The 16,559-nt window shown below is 46.2% G+C and overlaps 1 protein-coding gene across 9 annotated transcripts in view; it reads right to left on the bottom strand.

The window, feature by feature from the left end:
• The window catches only part of LOC131671082 (cyclic nucleotide-gated cation channel alpha-3), a 131,316-nt gene that overhangs the window by 69,945 nt on the left and 44,812 nt on the right, over positions 1-16,559 (bottom strand). For all 9 annotated transcript variants that reach the window (XM_058947236.1, XM_058947240.1, XM_058947238.1 and 6 more), the window contains 2 exons: positions 785-1,008; positions 256-497 (listed from right to left, as the gene is read on the bottom strand). In XM_058947236.1, coding sequence (XP_058803219.1) covers positions 256-497; positions 785-1,008 — 466 coding nt within the window. The remainder of the gene's footprint in view (positions 1-255; positions 498-784; positions 1,009-16,559) is intronic.

Here is a 16,559-nt window from a genome sequence, read left to right on the forward strand (position 1 = left end):
CTAGATTTAGAATTATGAGAATCATAAGATAATTTTTTTTTAATTTTACTGAAACCTCAAATAAACATATTAAGAATTAATCCGTCGACCAAAATCCATCAGAGTAAGGAAGAAAAATGAAAGCAACACTGTGGCATTGCCTGCGCGCACGCACACGCACACACACACACACACACGTGCGCGCACATACACACAGAGTAGTCAGCCAAAGTGCTTTTACGGACTATAAATCAATGAGAAAGTTTCAACACTCACGTCTCGGTGCCGTTGCAAGTGCTAGTGCCAGTCAGATGGTTGATGGACGCTGGGGTGTGCAGATGCGACGGCGTAGCATCGCGAGCCGTGGTGTTGGAGCTCGATGACAGCACGGCATTGGGCAATTTGAACTTGCCCCTGAAGTGATCCTTACGACGGTTCTTGTGGCTTAAGTCAAGCTCGCTCGAGCCTCGATTCACGTACGAGCCTTGCAGCGAGTCCCTCGACGAGCTGAAGTATCGCTGTGTAGAACAGGCGAACAAAAGTTGTAACTTTAGCTATAGTCTCTGGCAAGAAGTTTTTCGAGGAGCCCTCCTTGTTATAGAAGACGAGCTACAGGTTCCAAAGTTACGTATACTCCGGTGACGAGGGATTCATTAGCTATTGTCTTGGGAGTGAATTTTCGTTTTTTTTTTTCTATTACTTGGAGGCTATTTGCCACGTTAATGAAACTTTTTGCTCGTTGCATCGATCAACGTTCGAAATATCTTTGCGAAGCTTAGGTAAGTGAGGCTTGCCGTGGCCATACCTGTTGCTGCTGATGATGATAGTAATGATAGGTAGGTGTATGTCGTCCCATGAGCTTGCCGCTGACTAGATCGAGAAGGCTTTGTCTCGAGGGTAACACGCCACCTCTCGACGAAATATTCTCCACGCTGTTGGTGTCGTCCTCGCCGCGTCCACCGCGGCCCATGCGATGCCTTTCTCTTAACTCGCCGCCTGACACTACTGTACCACCAGGCGTCACGATGCCTGCAACGACGACAGCAACGTTATTGCCTGATTTTTTCGATGATTTTCGATTGGCGCTAGTTGCTTGCTCAATGAGATTTGACCACCGGCCGGGGAGACCAAGTGCTGAATTGCGCATTCTAAGCCGGAAGTTGCGAACTTTGCACTCGACAGTCTCCGGTGAGAAAAAGATAATGATGTTGCGCGCTCTCGAGTCGCGATTGCCGGCATTGTGCATGCGCACAGAGAAGGGAGAATAAGCGTCCTTGAGAAAAGTTGTTCTCGAGTCGCCTGCTGCTGCTACTGATCTAATTGAAGATGACTTTACACGTTACAGTCTTTATCAAGCCCGCAGGCATGCCCCTCGGATTCTCAAGCACAAAAATGTAAACGTCGCGCGCCAACGCTTACGGGATACGGGAGACGATGCGGGCACGCGTACTGCGGTTGTCGAACTTTTCTCGGATAAGCAAAATGCAATTAATTAGCGTGCAGCGGTTCGAGGGAGGCGAGTGAGCTTTCACGCCCAAATTCTCTTTTTCTTTTCGATTCGCTCCCGCGCTCAGCCTCGCCGCCGAAGTTGTACGCGCGCCTAACGAGCGTCAAGTGACTCCTTGGCAGGAACGCAGATTCCAGTAATAAATAGCCCCGTCACACCGTGACGCGCGTTTTTCACGGCAGCGCACGCGCGCGCTCGAACAAAAAATCCCTGCCGGCCGCACCCACGTATATCGTCCCCATTTCTGCCTCCCGTCCGCAGAACCAACAGCAATAAACAGATTAACGAACGGGGGTCTCTCTCTCTCTCTCGCCTTCTCATTTGCATGAGCATTCGGAGAGCCAGCAGCGTTTTGTCCTTGACAAAGCCCTCCGCCGCGCATTCAGCGGCTAGCGCGTGGCAAAAGCAGAGGTGCGCCTGTGAATTTCTCTTTTCGGGCTTCGCTCGCTCTTCTTTTCCATCTCTGGCCTGGCTCGCGCACCCTCCATTAGCGCGCTGGCCGACTAATTGCGCGCACCACGGATCACGAGATGGCACTGCGAGCCTAGATTCTTTTTCATTGTCGCTCCCTGCGATGACCCTCTTTTTCTCGCGGCGCCAAACGCCGTTACTTCTCACGGACCGTGACGGGTGCTTTCCTCTTCGTTTTGCTTTCAGTTTTTTTGCTCTCTCGTGATACTCATCCGCGAGCCGAGGACGAAGAAAAAAATCTCAAATAAAATTTGATAAAACAGACGCTTGAGAGAAGCGCGGTGTATGACCGCGGGTATTGATTTGTTCCGAGGGCAAATATAGTTTTTGCTCGCGGAGAGAGGAAAAAAGGGATGCCCCGGTGTGAGCGCACTCTGAATAAATCAAGCCTGCGCCAGAAGTCTTATGTACAAGATGACTTTTTAACCGCGCGTGTGCGCCAACATCTTGGCGTTTTTACAGATGGAAGTTGTCTGGGAGAGGAAAGAACGCCGAGGAGAAAAAGAGAGAGATATTTGGCAATGAGCGATGATTTAATCCTCATCGCACAATTCTCGGTCGTTTGCTTTGCTGTCTCGACGCAAAAGGGCTGTTGATCGTCGTTAAAGGAGATCGAGCGTCTTAGCGCAGCGATCAAGCCAGTGAACATGAGCGCTGCCGCCAGTGCATAATGGGTAAATGGAGAGTTTGGACAGACAAAAATCACGGGGCGCACTGCCGGCAAGGAGGCAAGGCCCGATACACGCGGCCTGTTATCCAATTACCGACGACCATTGTGCGCCTCGCCTCTACCTGGATGATTTCCGCATCGCGTTTCGCTTCTCGCCGATTCGTGTTTCGTTTCTCTGCCGCTCGAGCACTCGGTCTTCGCTAAAAGTTGCGCGCTCCCTTACCACTGGTCACGAACGAATCCCCGCAACGATCGCGCACCGCTCGTCGCTATTTTTCATGTGCTTTCGATCGCGCGCGAAAATCTACATTCGCTTTGATTATTCGAATCGAGGAAATATCAAGTTTCGCCACGGCAATACGACATCCCGTCTGAATGAATCTGCACTTCAATCATCGCTCGACAAAAGTTTCATACGCTTCGCCATTTCCGGTGATCTACTATTTTCTCTCTCCTTCTCTTTTTTCTAGTGAAACAATATTAGCGCGATTGATCATGCAAATAGCCGCGATGTCAGCTGGCTGAGCGTTCGCGAGTTTCTGCCAGCGACACGAACGCACAATCAGGGATTAAAGTATAGGCCAAGGGAAAAGAGGAAAAAAGTAAAAATCTCGTGGTCTCAAAAGAGAAAGGGGGAGAGCTAATTAAGGTGCAGTAAAAGAGTCGTCAGTGCTTTACGGCTCATCCCTAATGTGTTTTGCTTTTTAGCTTATAGACGAAGGAATCCCAAATTGAAATCTACGGTAATCCGCTGGTGGGCAATTTGATATTATACGTCGTTGAATGCTCGGGCATCGCGATGCAAATTGCTCGCAACTCGACGTGCCGGGCTTTGTAACTTTGATCGAGTATGAAATAGGATCGATCGCGTAGCCGTAGACCGAGCTACGTCTGACAGTCCGCATAGTTCGCAGGTAATTATGTTAATTAACGTTTTAAGTGCCACGTTCCAACTGGAATTGCCGCGCGATTACTCGGTCGGTCGTCAGCTCGGAAAATATAATGGGCCATGGCGAAGACAATCGAGCGCGATGACAAGTCAGGCACAGACAACGAGACGCAATGCCAATCGAGAGAAGTCGATCGAAGCATCCCATCGATTTGCTTAGAGCACGACACCCCGTTGCGACAAAAAGCTCGCACAAGGGGAAAGAACAGAAAATGAAAATAAAGAGTTGGCCCGTTATGCAGTGTATATAGAGGGAAGCTTTTGTGGAGATTGCTGCTGCTGCTGCTGCTGCTGCTGTTGGGCTCCATGGCTCGGCTATTGTTTCGCGGCAGAGTGAATGTCGGCCCCTAGCGAGCTCTTTGAATTTCGGCTGCCTGGCTGCCTCATTTGCTCCGGCAAGCCGACTGACAAGGTCTGACGAGAGAGATATTTATGGCTGCTGCAACGAGGCGCTTGGTTAGGCGGACGTAATCGACTCTCTTCGCCTTATTGCGCCGTCGACGGCCTCTCGATAAGTACGCATTTTCGCGCAGCTGCTTATACCGTTATTGCTTGCCTGGACGCCTAATGGGAATTCGCGCTCGAGCATCGTTCAACTGCACTTTGACAACGATGCCATTGCGTTGCCGTTGTGTTTTACTGAAAATGCACTCGGCAGCGACATCGATCGTCCGCCCCTCTCAGCCTTCCCCATTCGAAATCCGCGTTATTAACCGATCTCGGTTACTCGTGCGAGGGCACGTTCCACTTGTGGGAACTTTGCTCCGACAACTTCGAATACATTCAAGAGGTGTTGGCGATTCAGTTGCGAGAAGAACGAAAAGCAGGAATAATTTGGAGCGGGCCGAGCGGAGACGAGTCAACTAAAGGGACCGCGAGAGAGAAATATATATAAGAACGAGCGAAGCTCCGGCACGCGCTGCTCGCGTCCACGATGAAGTCGCCGTAGAATCGTGCCTGTGAAAACTCCGTGGCGTGCCTTGCTCTCCGCGGAGACACGGCTCGCCTGCAGCGCCGCCTTAAATCTACTTCTGCGCTTATTTCACAAGTTGCTCGCTCTCCTTCCATTTTCTTCTCTCGCGATATGATGATGTCTGCCTCGCGCCCTGGTCGACTACTCGTTAGTCTCGTTAAAAGAGACGAGCCGGGGGTCGAGCAAGAGCCTTCTTTCGCGACTGTCGAACCCGAGTTAGAACTAGCCACGGCCGAGTGGTTCGATATCAGTCAAGGTCCCAGCCTGTATCTTGCGCTTCGCAAATAATGACCTGGGCACTCGTTACCGGTGATTTCGGTGCTTGCGGACGAGTCGCGAATACCAAATATCTCCACGCGCTGCATGTATACAGCCATACGTGATTCGCATGCGTGCGCCTGCGAGCCTCTATCTACGAATGTACAACAGCACTCGCCCAGACGACCGTCTTTCTTTCGCCGATCGTTTTTATACGCTCTGCTATGTATGCACTTAGCCAAATACTTTATGGTAGAGGTTCCAAAGAATCGAGCGAGGAGGCACTTCTAAGATTCGCACGGTCAACTTGTGAATGGGATTTTACGGCTTGCGTACATTTACTTTCTTTTACGCGATGTGAGCGCGGCTCACGTGGAGCCTCGGATTGCTTGACTGGAAAGTTAAATGACGTATCTCATCGATTGATTTTTGTTGCTCATTCGCATTCAATCTCGTTCCGAAAGAATACCAATTGTAAAAGTTTTTTGTGAATGCAATCCCCGTTTTTCGGAAGAAAAAACAGCCTCGGTAACCTAGTAAAGTAATAGAGCATTAAAGAGATTGCAAAAAATGGGCTGGAGAGATAGAGAAGGTAAAAGGCAGCATCCGGTCATCTTATAATTCGCAACCGACGAAGAAACAAGCTCAGGGACTGGGATTCTTCGTAATTGAAGAGCATCGCGTTGCAGAAGAGTTCCCGCAGACTGCGACGACAATTCCGCTTTAGATGTTTTGCACGAGATAAACAAGTCGAACATACTTTAACAATGTTTCGATGATTGTTTTAGTCGCAGCGGCGTTCGCGCGAGTCTTACGTGTCAATGAAAACGTGTCATCTTTCAACGTCGATAACCATTTCTGGAGCTCTCCCTTGCGCGCGTTTTATTTCACGATTGAGGTCTCTTTCAGTCTGGCCCCTACGCTCGTTATTGTGTTTTCATTCTATCGTTTCGACTTGATTTTCTTGCTTTTCGCGAGCGAGAACGATATATCTCGGTACATTTGACGACATGGATTCCCCATCAAGTCGGATTATTCCCCGGCGCATAAAATATTTGATCGATCCCGCCGCGTGTAGCGACGCATCTACTTCTCTCTCTCTCTCTCTCTCTCTCTCTCTCTCTCTTTCTCGGAAAAGTGGCAGAGAGCGAGCGAACAAACGGTGACTCGTCGATGATCCCGTCGGACTGCGGCGCGCGGCATCTCGTGAAACTCGCGAGCCCGACGCGCATTTGCTCGAGTTAATTTCATTGGCAGTCGCTGCACCGCTTTACTTTTGCTTCGGCGTAATGCCGCTGCCGCACTGCGATGTTTTACTAATAGTTTACACGCGCGCCCGGCAAAAGAAGAAGAGAGCACCAGTAGCGCGAGCTGCGCTTCCAGCTGGAGCACGTGATTTAACAAGCGATGAGCAGCTCGAGCGTTCTCTGTCTTCGCTATTGTAGACCGAGAATCACGCGTTATTTGCCGCATTCAGATGTGTGTACTCTGGTGTTTGTGCGCGGCGCTTTTGCTCTATCGTGCCGGTCGGTTGATTGTTTACTCGTGTAACATTGGCATTCGATTCCATCGGTTAGCAAGCTCGTGCTTCCGAAGGAGGCGCATGATTAGGTTGTTGCAAACTCCTCAACTCCTTGGCAAACTCAGCGGCGCTCATCTATATAAACATACAAAAGTCCTCTCAAAACGACCGGAGACTTTCGGCTTGAAAAATCAACATTCAGTGGACGAAGTGGACCGAATCCCAAAACAAATTGAAAAGAGAGCCCAGGCTCAAAGCTATTTACAAACTCCCCCTGGCTCTCGGTCCACGCGGAGTAGCTTCGCCGACCGGCCAAAAGAAAAAAAGAACAAAGAAGGTCAATCAAGCGTATGTATATACGGGGGTAGGCTGCTATCGCGGCCGTCGGCTAATACATTGGCGTTAAATTGAGCTTCGCGCCAAATTCATCGGCGTTCAATAGACCGTATCGGAGCTGCAACTATGGCCGGCTGCTGCTACGATATCTTGCGCGCACGTACCGCGCGAAGTGCCGCAGCCCCGGCGCGACGCTCCACTCCTCGTGCGCTTTTCGCTCGCGATATGCCTTGCTCTCGTGAAAAGAAAACAACGCGACGGCCAACGCGAGCGTTTTGTCATGCGTTGCGAAACGATGCGTTTTCCACGTCGCAGGAGCACGAATGGCCGATTCGTTATAAGCAACGTTATATACGGCGTGCAATTAATTATCAGGAATCGTTAACCGAATTCGCGTTCGTGCCCGCGTTATAAAAATTAGCTCGATTACTGAGCGGACTCGACAAAATAAATATGAAAAAAAAAAAAAAAAAAAATATGCCAAGGAGCTCACTCGTTCGCGAACCACCACCCAAGCGTGGATCGCGCGAAGCAATTGGCGACGTAATCACCGTAAGCGCAATTCGTCAATACGGATACTTAAATGACTCGCCAACTTGGTCGTAAAAAACAAATTAGACCGCGCCATTACGAAAACGAGAGGGAGAGAGAGACAGACAGACAGACAGACAGAGAGAAACAACGGTCCAATAACAGTCGCTGAGTTTATTGGCTCACTGGGAAACGAACTTGCCCGCGCGCGTCACACCAATCAATATAGTCGCTAATTATCGCGCTAAATGAAACGCCGCTTTTGTACACATCTCGAGCACGCCCGCGCATTAATGAATTTTCGCGCTTTCGCTGCTGCATTTTTTTCAAGCATTTGTTTCGACGTCGAGCGCGATGCTGCGGGAAAAGTCCATACGGGCGTTTATTTGCTATTTCATGCTGTTATGATCCAAATTAATGTTTGTAGTATCGAGGCCTCACGTTGACTCTTCACTCGACTCGCAGTATGAGATTAAAAAGAGGACCTGACAAAGTCATGTGACAAAGTCAGTGTATTCGTGATCTGATTGTCACGTGATCAGTTCTTATGTGATAGTATACGTTGTGTACGCTTATGAAAGATTACTGCAGATTTTCGTAGACGATTAAACGTTCGAAAAGTGTATCAGTATAGTTGTATTAAAACGAATTGGCTGCTTTAATCATATTAACCTCAAAATAACGACCAACTGATACCCCTATAGAATAATTATTTCAACTTTTGAATGATAATTTTTTCACACGGAACTTGGGATGATAAAGACTTAAAACTTCGTTGATAACATTTTCAAATCACGAGAATCAACGTAACTGCTACCAATAAATAATATCACCGAAGATATGAAATCAAAAGAATATTTAACGTATACTGAATTTTCGAATTTTCAATTTCGCCAATAAAAGCTTTGACCTATATTCGCAAGAAAAAGATTGCGCGATGCGCACTAAACGTCACTAGCGAAAGTATAATCGGCGATTGTGTAAAGAAAGGAAAAAACCGAATAAATAGATATTAACAACGGAAGAGCGGAGAGTAAATCAGTGTATATATCGCACTGTTTCCCGTAACATCCGGAAGTCAATAAAGCTGGCATGATCGAGTCGTCCGGAGATATCGCCACGGACGGACACAGCCCGAAACGCATTTGCACGCACTTGGGGCAACACACAGGGAGAGTGACAGGACGGCAGGACCGTGCTGGGCGACGCCCGAAACTTGCAGAACTCGAGGCGGACGACTGCGGCTAGCCGGCCTACTGATATGCAAACGCAATTACGTCAACATTGGGCCGTTGAGCGCTGCGTTGTACGCGATTACGCCGATTAAATTATCGCCAGCCGCAACTCTCGTTATGCTGATGACTGCGCTGGCGCGCGTGCGTGCGCGCGCGCACGCCGAAAAACCGTCGGCCGAGCGGGAATTATCGAGCGAACGGCAGCGAGGACGGCGCAGAACGGCCGCGCCGCGCGGACGAGCCTGACGGCTCTGCGCGCGACACGAGCCAAGAGAACGTTGTCTTGGGACTCGGAGGGCGCGGCGACGCGTGGCTTTTGCGCGCTGGATCGCGCCCTCGACGCCGAACGCGAGGCGACGAAGCGAACGGTCCGCCCGTTGACCGAAGGCGGCAGCCGCGCGCAATGGCAATTAGTGGTTCGGCTGCGAAGTTGAGCTACGCGCGCGGCGCAGCCGCTTCGCCGCGGAAATAGCTGGTCAACGCCTAGCAAAACTTGGCCCTCTCCGGGTGGCTCGCGGGCGCCAACTTTATTTATAATAGCCCGACGCGATTACCGAGCAACTTGCGCGCCACTTTTGGCGCTCGAGTCTCACAGGACTCGCCGAGCAATCTTGCCCCGCGAGTTTCGCGACGGCGGATTTCGAAATTCGAGGCAGCTCGTCGCGCTGCCAAGTTTCGGCCGGTTCCCGGAGAGGCGAGACCGAGTTTGTTGGCACTTGCCGCTCGTGCGGAAGTACCCCGGACGAGCAACGAACGACGAAAGAAATGACGATCGAGCGAACGCCATCGACGCGGCTCTGATTACGGCTATGATAACAGATCCACGGGCGGGACCCACGCGCCAGAGCAGCACTAGGTCCGTGGAGATCGCGCTTCCGGAACTGACGCACATCCGGCTGGACAGAGAACGAGAGCGAGAGAGAGGAGCTCAATGTGACGCGAGCTGCCTGAATAAACATCGCTCGTGTGTCTGTTTGGCGTGGCTCGCTGCTGCTCTGGTCAACACGCGAATAAGGCACTGTGTATACAATTGCGATTCACCGGATATCGCGAGCCTTTGCTAGCTGTGTTTGCACACGTACTCTTCGGCAGTGCGCGCGCGTATATGCGGCTTGAAAGCGAGCCATGCCACCACGAAGAAACGCCCAAGTCGTCGCCGTTGCCGCGCAAGTCTGTTTGCGGATCGCCCGTGTCACGGCTTCTGCTTTAACGACTATGGCTTGGTTGACAAGGGCTTGCGTTCGATAAAATACTTATATTCTGTCGTGTTTTGCCATTCGATGATGATGGATAACCGTTAAAATGCTTCGTTAGTATTCCACATCTGCGATGCTACAATCATCATTTTAGCCTACCAGTGTTATTTAGCACGCAAAGCGCGCTTTTTCTTTCAAATTTTTCTTTTATTTATTACATTATTTGAATCTTTTGTGTGCCAACTTGGAGATTCTAATGGGCACGAATAAATGATGCTGTTTAAAATACACTGTAAACATCAATATTCATTGATGAATAAAAATATAACTTGCGCCTATTTTTTCACAAAAAAAACCGATAAACTTTTACTCATTTCAAGATATATCGGAAAAATTATCTAAAAGATTAATTCAAACTACGATTGATAAAGCTATTATACTATGAGACAACACTAAACTTTACATATTTATATTAGTATGAATAATACATTTAACATCGTATGATTTTTGCTGCTTCTATAAAAATATCCGTGAATATTTTTTAATTATAATGGGCTAAATATTCTAATAATTAGTTTCCATTACTCGCATACTTTTTAATTTACAATGTATTGAAGATAAAAATGTATTTTCGTCTTTTTTATTCTACTCAGTTTCATTCTCTTTTTACCAAATTTTAACACCGCAATATTAATTTAAGTATCACAAATGGTTAAAATGATTTTTACTGATAATTTCAAAACATAACGTCATATCTGTTTTAGCATCAACCAATCACAATGCTGGGTGTCGGCAACTCATAATTTTCTTAAGATAGGATCAGGGGATTAATCATTGATATCACCATTGGTTATTTTAAGTTTGACGTCTTAGTACTCAGTTTGAAAAATAAATTCTATTAGTTACAAGTACATTTGGATCTGATGGATATTTCCTCCGTCGAATATTTTATTTACTCCATCGAAAAATGCTATAGCAAACAATAACAAGCAAATATAAAATGAAATGATTATATTCCGTTGAATTCTGACCATTAATGCCCGAAATCTATAATAGAAAAGTCATTATTTAGTCGGAAGCAGCGATAAACTAACACAGTAACCCTGACCCGTTAACTCTGCAACGAAAGATATTTCAAATCAAAGTACGAACTATACACAAGACTTGTGTTTGGCTTCTCTCTCTCTCTTTCTCTCTCTCGCTCGTCCTCTTCTAAGTTCGATGACAAAACAAAGCCGTCCAATCTTCGACGCAGTGGGACCGACACCGTCAATCCGTTAGTGAAATTGTACATGGGGACGGGATTTTACATCACCGAGAGCTGCGTAAACTTCCAGTTTGGTCAATTTCCCGACGACGAAATATAGGTGAGTTTCTCTAATGGATCACGCGTGTACAGTGTTTCAATCATGTAATGCATCTGCGCGTTTCCGGACTTGTGTGTGCGCGTGTATGTGTGTTTTTTTTGAGTTACGATTATATGATGAACGATGAGCTGCTTTGATTGAAAAAAAAGTGTATTCAAGGCTCATATGATTATTATTTTCGCTATGAAACCAAATGAAGACACTACCGAAAGTGAACGTCAGGACAAGCTTTGATAAAACTAACGGTTTCTTTAAAAAACGCTTGGTCTCCCATTGAGCATCGATTTGATAAATCATCGCGGGATGCGCACTTTGAGTGAAAAAGCAATTGCCGAAAGGTAGGAAAGGACTCGGCGGAAGGAAAAAAAGGGTATCGTCGGAGCAGGGCTTGTAAGAGAGCGTGTTCTATGAGCGTGGGTCTTGCAGCCGCGTCGACTTCACTAATAATAATCGATCCGCGCGTAGCGCGCTGGTTCGGAGTTTTCCAGCTAGCTCTCGAGACTTCTCGCGAAAAAGCGAGATTGAGTTGAAGCTATCTTTTATTTTATTTTTTTGTTGCGCTTCAAAGCTTCAATTTGAGCCCGTCGTTGTCGTCGTCGTCGTCGTCGTCGTCGTCGTCGTCGTCGTCGTGGCGAGTGCTATTACGAACGAGATAACAAGGTTGTTACGGATTAATGGCGTTTCTTTTTTCTCTCTCGACTCAGTGATGGATGGCAATCGAGTGCGTACGTTTTGACGCATACGTAACGGAATACGTGTATTTAGAATTCCACTCGAATGCCTTGTCGAAGATCTTTGCTTAGTTAACGATCAATCGCTCGTCTTTTAATTTAAACTTGTTTATTCATTACTTCATTACCGAGATTCGCAGAGGTGCAATTGTACTTGTTGATTACTTGTAACATTCGTTTAGATCTCTTCCAAGTTAGTTTTTAACGTGCGCTCAAGCAACTTTACACAAATAATAAGCCAGAATCAATCCATGAAATGCTCAAAGACATTTAGTCTGTAAATACGAGTTGCCAGCTGAAATTGTTACCCATCAATATAATTACTATTTAAAGTAACTTAGATGCACTCCATTTGAAAGATTAAACTTGTCAGCGCTGCACGCGTATTACATGAAAACTTAAGTGACTAGGTTCTTATCTCGCACGGGTTACAGCGTATCGAAACTTTGGGAGCGTATTTTGGGGTATTCGGAAACTGTCATAGAAAATGGCGCGCAACGCTCGCTGAAACTTCTATTATCTCTTGTCGGCGCTTCACCGGCAAAACAGTATTAACAACACGGTTAGCACATATTTATTCTCAAGTTTGATAAACTTTTCTCGCGCCAATTTTTAATTCTCTGTGAACAAAAAATAATTCATCTCAGGTTCGATTGTTCCTCCACGTCGACGTGTCTACAGTTACACGGAAGAAAAAAAAAAGCAAACGTGAATCGAGTAACGAAATCGAATAATTTATTCCGGTAAACCGAATATACGGGCAACTTGTGTGGTTATCAAGTAGGCAGCGAGGATCAATGTTGTACGGCTCTATATGGACTTCTTGTTTTTTTTTTTTACGAGGCCGTACTAAAAACAGTCTCTTCTGCTAAATATTGAACGTCGAGAGAGTCATATTTGTATATTTGACATCTAGGAGAGCTTCATGCTTTTGTTATTAAACCTTGCAGGTCCGTCATTCCAGCGAAAACAGCGAAAAAAGTGTAAGGCATGATTCGACAGTACCGTAATACAAAGAACGTTTTTTCTCTGGAATTTTTCCAATTTTTTTTTTTTTTTGCAAGAATGTTCACGATCGTATTTTATATTGAAGTATTTTTAGAATTTTATCGGGGACAAACTTCGACGTGACTTGCGCTACGCGAGAGAGAATTTTTCAAAAAATGACGTTGACGCTTAACTGATACAAAATCGAATAAAGAACGTCAAGTGCCACCGCGTCGCGCAGCAACAGCAATATCCTGTCTGGAAGACATCGATAAAAAAAAACTGCGTCCAACTTGAAAAATGATCTTTGTACAAGGTGGAAAAGAGCGTTTAACGATGTATTGACTCGTGGATGTAGGATTACTAAGTAAGTAATTTTAGAAAAATTGAATGAACGAAGAAAAATGCAATTCCATTTGATCGTTAGAAAAGCCAATACAATGCGTAGTTGCGTACGCGTTAAATTGATGGATTGGGAGCATTACTTATTTATGGCTGTTCTAGCTCGACAAAGGAAGATACTTTGAACGAGATCCGATCGAGTGCCCAAATTAAACGAAAACCAATTGGCGCATCGAAAGCACATCGGTTTTCCGGACCGTTGCAAGATCACGGAGTTCCTTAAAAAGTTGTATTATTCAGCGCAGACTTTGAAGCTACCAATTGAATTGGAGAACTTCGTTATACACAGGCCGTTTGTTTTCGATTTTTGCCTAGTTAGAGGCTCGGCCGAGCTTTATGGTAATTGGCCGCAGCAGATATTTAGCGATTTTTCACCGCTCACTGATCGAAACTGCTGCTATTTTTTTCTTGACCGCAGGCGAACTGTATTTTGTTTTTCCGACCAACCAATGCCTTGCTGCCTTTCAGTTTTACCACTTGACGATTGGGCAAATTAACTGTTCCGATTCATACTTGGAGTTTACGTAAATGCACCCTTGCATCTGGAATCCGTGAAATATTCCATCTTTGAAATTCAGCTCGAGTCGAGAATCCAGCTGGCGCAGATCTGTGAATGGCAATTGCCAAGTGAAGGACGTCCCAAGCGTGTATACGTAAATCCGAATCGTCGTTGCATTTAGACTAACTCTTTGGGAGACGACAGCGACGGAGTCGCCATAGGATTTGCGGGCAAGCCCGCGTGTCATGGTAATTGGATGAAGGCCTCGTGACTTTTATCTTTTTATTTGCCGTGCTAATTTACCGACCTTCCAATTACCGACGAGACAATGCAGAACGAAATCGAGAAATTCGCGAACGCGTGCGAAAATTTGGCTTGATTTACGAGCCAGCCTGCGTTACGCGTGATCTGTCTATGATTGATGGAGTTTCAAATATTGAACTTTCCATTTCGGACATTCCAAATTTCACTATAGCCCGCCCGCAAGCGAGAGAGTTTAATACTTCCGCGTGGCGCGCGCGCGTTGTTCGACATTTCCAAATGTTCCGTGCGAGAAATACGCGGATTACGTTATCAACATTTTATTGGCGAATTTTAAAAGAGCCGTTACTGGCTCTCTGTGGACAATATCGCTTATTTTTCCCCCGTAACAATTTCGCGCTACGATGTTCCATCGCCGATCCAACGGAAATCGCCGCAAGCAGAATCGGGAAGTAGTTAAAGTAGTTGGTGAAAAAACGATGCAACTCGCGATACGGTACGACACTAAAATTTCAAGCCACGTTTCGGTAACAAGTGATTTCCTCGCCCAACTGAAATGCCAGCGCGAGGATGAGAACGCTTTTTGCGATGTCGACATCAGGTAGCATTCATGAAAGATTTCTCATTTGCAGTCACTTTCGAATCGCACGTAGCGACATTTTTGCTATTGACACTCGTTGACTCACCAACGTTCGCGGCTATTATTCAATCGTGATCGAATACAACATTGACATAATATCAGCAGTGGCTACGGCAAGAACAAGATTGAAATGTTGGATTTCTTAACTGCGAATGCCTGCAGCGTGGCACATTTGCCGACGACGTTTTCGAGCGCTCCGTTTCTCTCTTTCTCTCTCTCGGCAGAGAGCTGCGGTATTATCTCAATCAGCTCGCTCAAGGCGAATTAAATGCGAACTGGAATTCTTTCCTCGAGGCGGTGTGCTCCTCTCGCGGGTAATGCGATCGAAAATGAGACGTAAAAAGCTTTCGCTCCCGTGTTTTTGCGACGCTTAAGCTTGAGAACGAGAATAATGGAGAGTTGAAAGTATTACTCCGGGATTTCGATCTAATCCTTTCCTTCTCCTTCTTTTTTGTTTTCTAATGGGCTGCGCCTGGCAAACGTTTTTAACATTATGCATTTCTTATCGACTTGAAAACAAATAATCCGCCAGTGGCTCTGCGAGGTGCAAGCTTACTCGGAGTCACTAATTTACACAACGGCTAATAAAAGTTTGCGTTGCGCAGCGTCAATCGAGTTGGCAAAAGTTTGCATCTTATCCCGAGTAGGATAAAAAAACACTTGAGGGGTCTCGGGGGAAGAAAATAAGTAAGTCTAATTTGCAAGGGGCATCGAATAATCTCGATAAAATATGAGTAGAGGAGCACGCACATGAAAATATTCAATTGAATGGGGCCGATTAAAGGGATCGATAAACCCGGTTGGCTGGCCGGTGCGCGCTCGTGACCGGTCTAATCTGTGCGGTCAGATAAGAAATTAGTGTTCGCGCTAGCGTGAAGCCCTGACTACAGCAGCTCCTCGAAGAGTACAACGCTATAGCGCGATTTTCAAGTTTCCATATCCGCTTTCCAACGGCTGAGCTCATCGTGGCAGCTTTTCCTTTTTCACCCTTCCTTCTTCTCTCACTCGGCCCCTGTGGCTGAGCTCGTGCGACGTTATTTACTGTGCTGAGGGTATTTACTTTACTTTTTTTTCTTTTCTTTTTTTCTTTTTTTTTATCGCGAAGGCTTCTCTCGAGCATATAGCTCAGGCACTTGTTTGCGAAAACTCAGGCGTGCTGCTTATGGAACAACGAAAAAATAAACTCGATTTGTTTTTTCTTTCGCTAGCTCAAGTCTGTTGAGCAAAGTTAATTCATTCGACATTAAGATTTTATTTTTTATGACGCTCAAGCACAACATCGCTAATTTTTGATTCGATTTCCGCGGCTTTTCTACTTGTCCCTGACCCGTCGTGCCACAAGAATAATCGCACGTCACTTACATCATTTGAAAGAGAAGAAAAGTTGTTGTTTGCAAGACTTGGGCAAAAATTAGACAGTGAATCCGAAGATGCAGCAGCATCGAGACCAGAGCCTCGGTTTTCCTATATCTCGCGACAAGCGTTTGCTTCGCTCTCTGCCGAACAGCAGCAGTCAAGAAAAGGATTACCTTTCTTATCGCGCACACCGCACGTGAATTGGAATTTTCTCCATTATGCGAAGGTGCATGCATTGCTACTGTTCTCTCTCTCTCTTTCTCTCTCTTGCTCTTTTCTGTGTAACTGTTTGCTTCTTGCCTTTAATTTACTTCCTGTTTTCTTCGATTTCTGACGGTAAAAGCTGTCCTCTTTTTTTCTGTTTATTTGCGATTATCGATCGCCCAAACGTTTGGTTTTTCAAATAAGCAGACGAACGGCGAGCGAAATCACGATTTAAAGTTTTTCGAAGTGAAAGGAAATTAGGGTTCGTCTTCGAATCGACGTGGATTGTATTGATTCAGTTCGGTCTGGCTTATCCGATTCGTAGTTTCCAACCTTGATTTTTCGAAAATCGAATTCCATTCCCTCGCTTTTCTTTCTTTTATGAAATTCCAGAAGTACAGATTTCGTTCACTGCCTACATCTCCATAATACGCAGCTGCCGATGAAAGAGAAAAATCATCGATATACATATATGTAAGCAAAAC

The sequence above is a fragment of the Phymastichus coffea genome, unplaced genomic scaffold, assembly GCF_024137745.1.
Source record: "Phymastichus coffea isolate CEN01 unplaced genomic scaffold, Cenicafe_Pcof_1.1 PCOF00119, whole genome shotgun sequence".
Taxonomy (NCBI): Eukaryota; Metazoa; Arthropoda; class Insecta; order Hymenoptera; family Eulophidae; genus Phymastichus; species Phymastichus coffea.